This window comes from Chelonoidis abingdonii, chromosome 1, assembly GCF_003597395.2.
Source record: "Chelonoidis abingdonii isolate Lonesome George chromosome 1, CheloAbing_2.0, whole genome shotgun sequence".
Classification (NCBI taxonomy): Eukaryota; Metazoa; Chordata; order Testudines; family Testudinidae; genus Chelonoidis; species Chelonoidis abingdonii.
Window position 1 is genome coordinate 371575788 of NC_133769.1, and position 1575 is coordinate 371577362.

At 46.9% G+C, this 1575-nt stretch overlaps 1 protein-coding gene across 1 annotated transcript; it reads right to left on the reverse strand.

The window, feature by feature from the left end:
- Positions 1–222: 222 nt before the first annotated feature.
- On the reverse strand, positions 223–921 carry LOC116822465 (olfactory receptor 52R1-like). The gene has a single exon (XM_032776365.2). The coding sequence runs from the start codon at positions 919–921 to the stop codon at positions 223–225; it is 699 nt and encodes a 232-aa protein (XP_032632256.2).
- Between the last annotated feature and the right edge of the window lie 654 nt (positions 922–1575).

Consider the following 1575-nt stretch of genomic DNA (forward strand, 5'->3'; position numbering starts at 1 on the left):
TCCAGTTACCAGCAATTAGAAAGGTGGGAACCTATGAATTAATAAGCTGTACACAGCCTGATTCCTCAGTTTGTCATGGTGACACAGCACAGTAAGGCCAGGAAAGGATGAAATTTCAGTTTGACTGTCCAGTCACGGATTCAGGGAAGTGGGGCCAGCACCATATAACCAGCCAGCTCTGCACATAGTTCAATCTCAGAGTCAGATCCAGAAAAGAAACCATTAGACCCCTTCATGAGTAAAGAGCAGGAGCAGCCTGTCCCAGATCTGTTTGGTCTTTAGCCCATAGATGATGGGATTTAGCATGGGGGGCATGAAGAAGTATATGTTGGAAACAAGAACATGGAAATGTAGGGGCACATTCTGGCCAAAACGGGATATGAGAGAGATGAAGAGACTTGGGATGTAAAAGGCTAAGATGACAAAGAGGTGGGAGCCACAGGTCCCAAAAGTCTTGAGCCGGGCGTCCTTTGTGGGGAGGCTGAAGATGGCCCTTAGGATCTGGATGTATGACATAGTGATAAAAAACACATCTACACCAGTCACAAAGAATAGCACAAAGAGCCCATAGTAACTACTAACGCGGGTGTCTGTGCAGGCCAGATTCACCATGGCTATGTGTGCGCAGTATGGCTGAGGGATGATGTTAGTTCTGCAATACGGCCACTGCCTCGCCAGGATGGGATAGGGAAGTGCAAGCATGCCACCACGTAGCACCATAGTCATGCCGATCTTGGCCACGATAGAGTTTGTCAGGATGGTAGAATATCTCAGTGGATGGCAGATGGCCACATAGCGATCCAGAGCCAAGGCCACGAAGATCCCAGACTCCATTGCTGAGAAGCAGTGAATGAAGTACATCTGGGTGAGGCAAGCACCGAAATCGATCTCCCTGGAATTGAACCAGAAGATGCTCAGCATTCTTGGGCAGGATGGACGTTGACAGGACAGGTCGTGACGGCCAGCATGCAATATGAAATTAGTACATGGGCTCATTGGAGGCTCACTCCTTTCACATTAACAGAGAGGGAGTCTCCCAAGATGGCATTTGTGATCATGTTGCAGAGGATTGGAGATCCACAGGCCTTCCAGGACCAGTGAAATGACCAGCAGTGTGACAGGATGGAGGTTGGTGAACTGGTTGTTGGAATCTCCATGGAGTGGGGAGAAGGTGTCCTACTTGAGACAAACGGTGTTCTCCATCATCTACTGCCGTCCTCCTACTTCCTAGTGAGACCGGCTCTAGGTGATTCAGTACAAAGCCTGGACTGAGAGAAAATGTTATATTGAGACAACTCATGCAACAATCTGGAGGTGTCCTATGGGTGTTTATTAGCAGATGGGTTGCCTTCACACTGGAAAATGAATTTTCATTATTAGAGAAATGAATTAGAAGCACATGATGTCACTAAGCCAATTCTTATGTGCTGGTGTCCATGTGTCAGTAATCCTAACAATCATACTCTGGGAAACTTAATACGGCACCACAGTAACACAAGTGGACAGGCTGGTATCATATCATATGTTCCTTAAGACCTATTCTATACACATGTTAAGTTTTGGCGCCAAAAAACA

Coding starts and splice junctions, on each gene's coding strand:
- LOC116822465 (XM_032776365.2), bottom strand. CDS start 921: ATGCTGAGCATCTTCTGGTTCAATTCCAGGGAGATCGATTTCGGTGCT.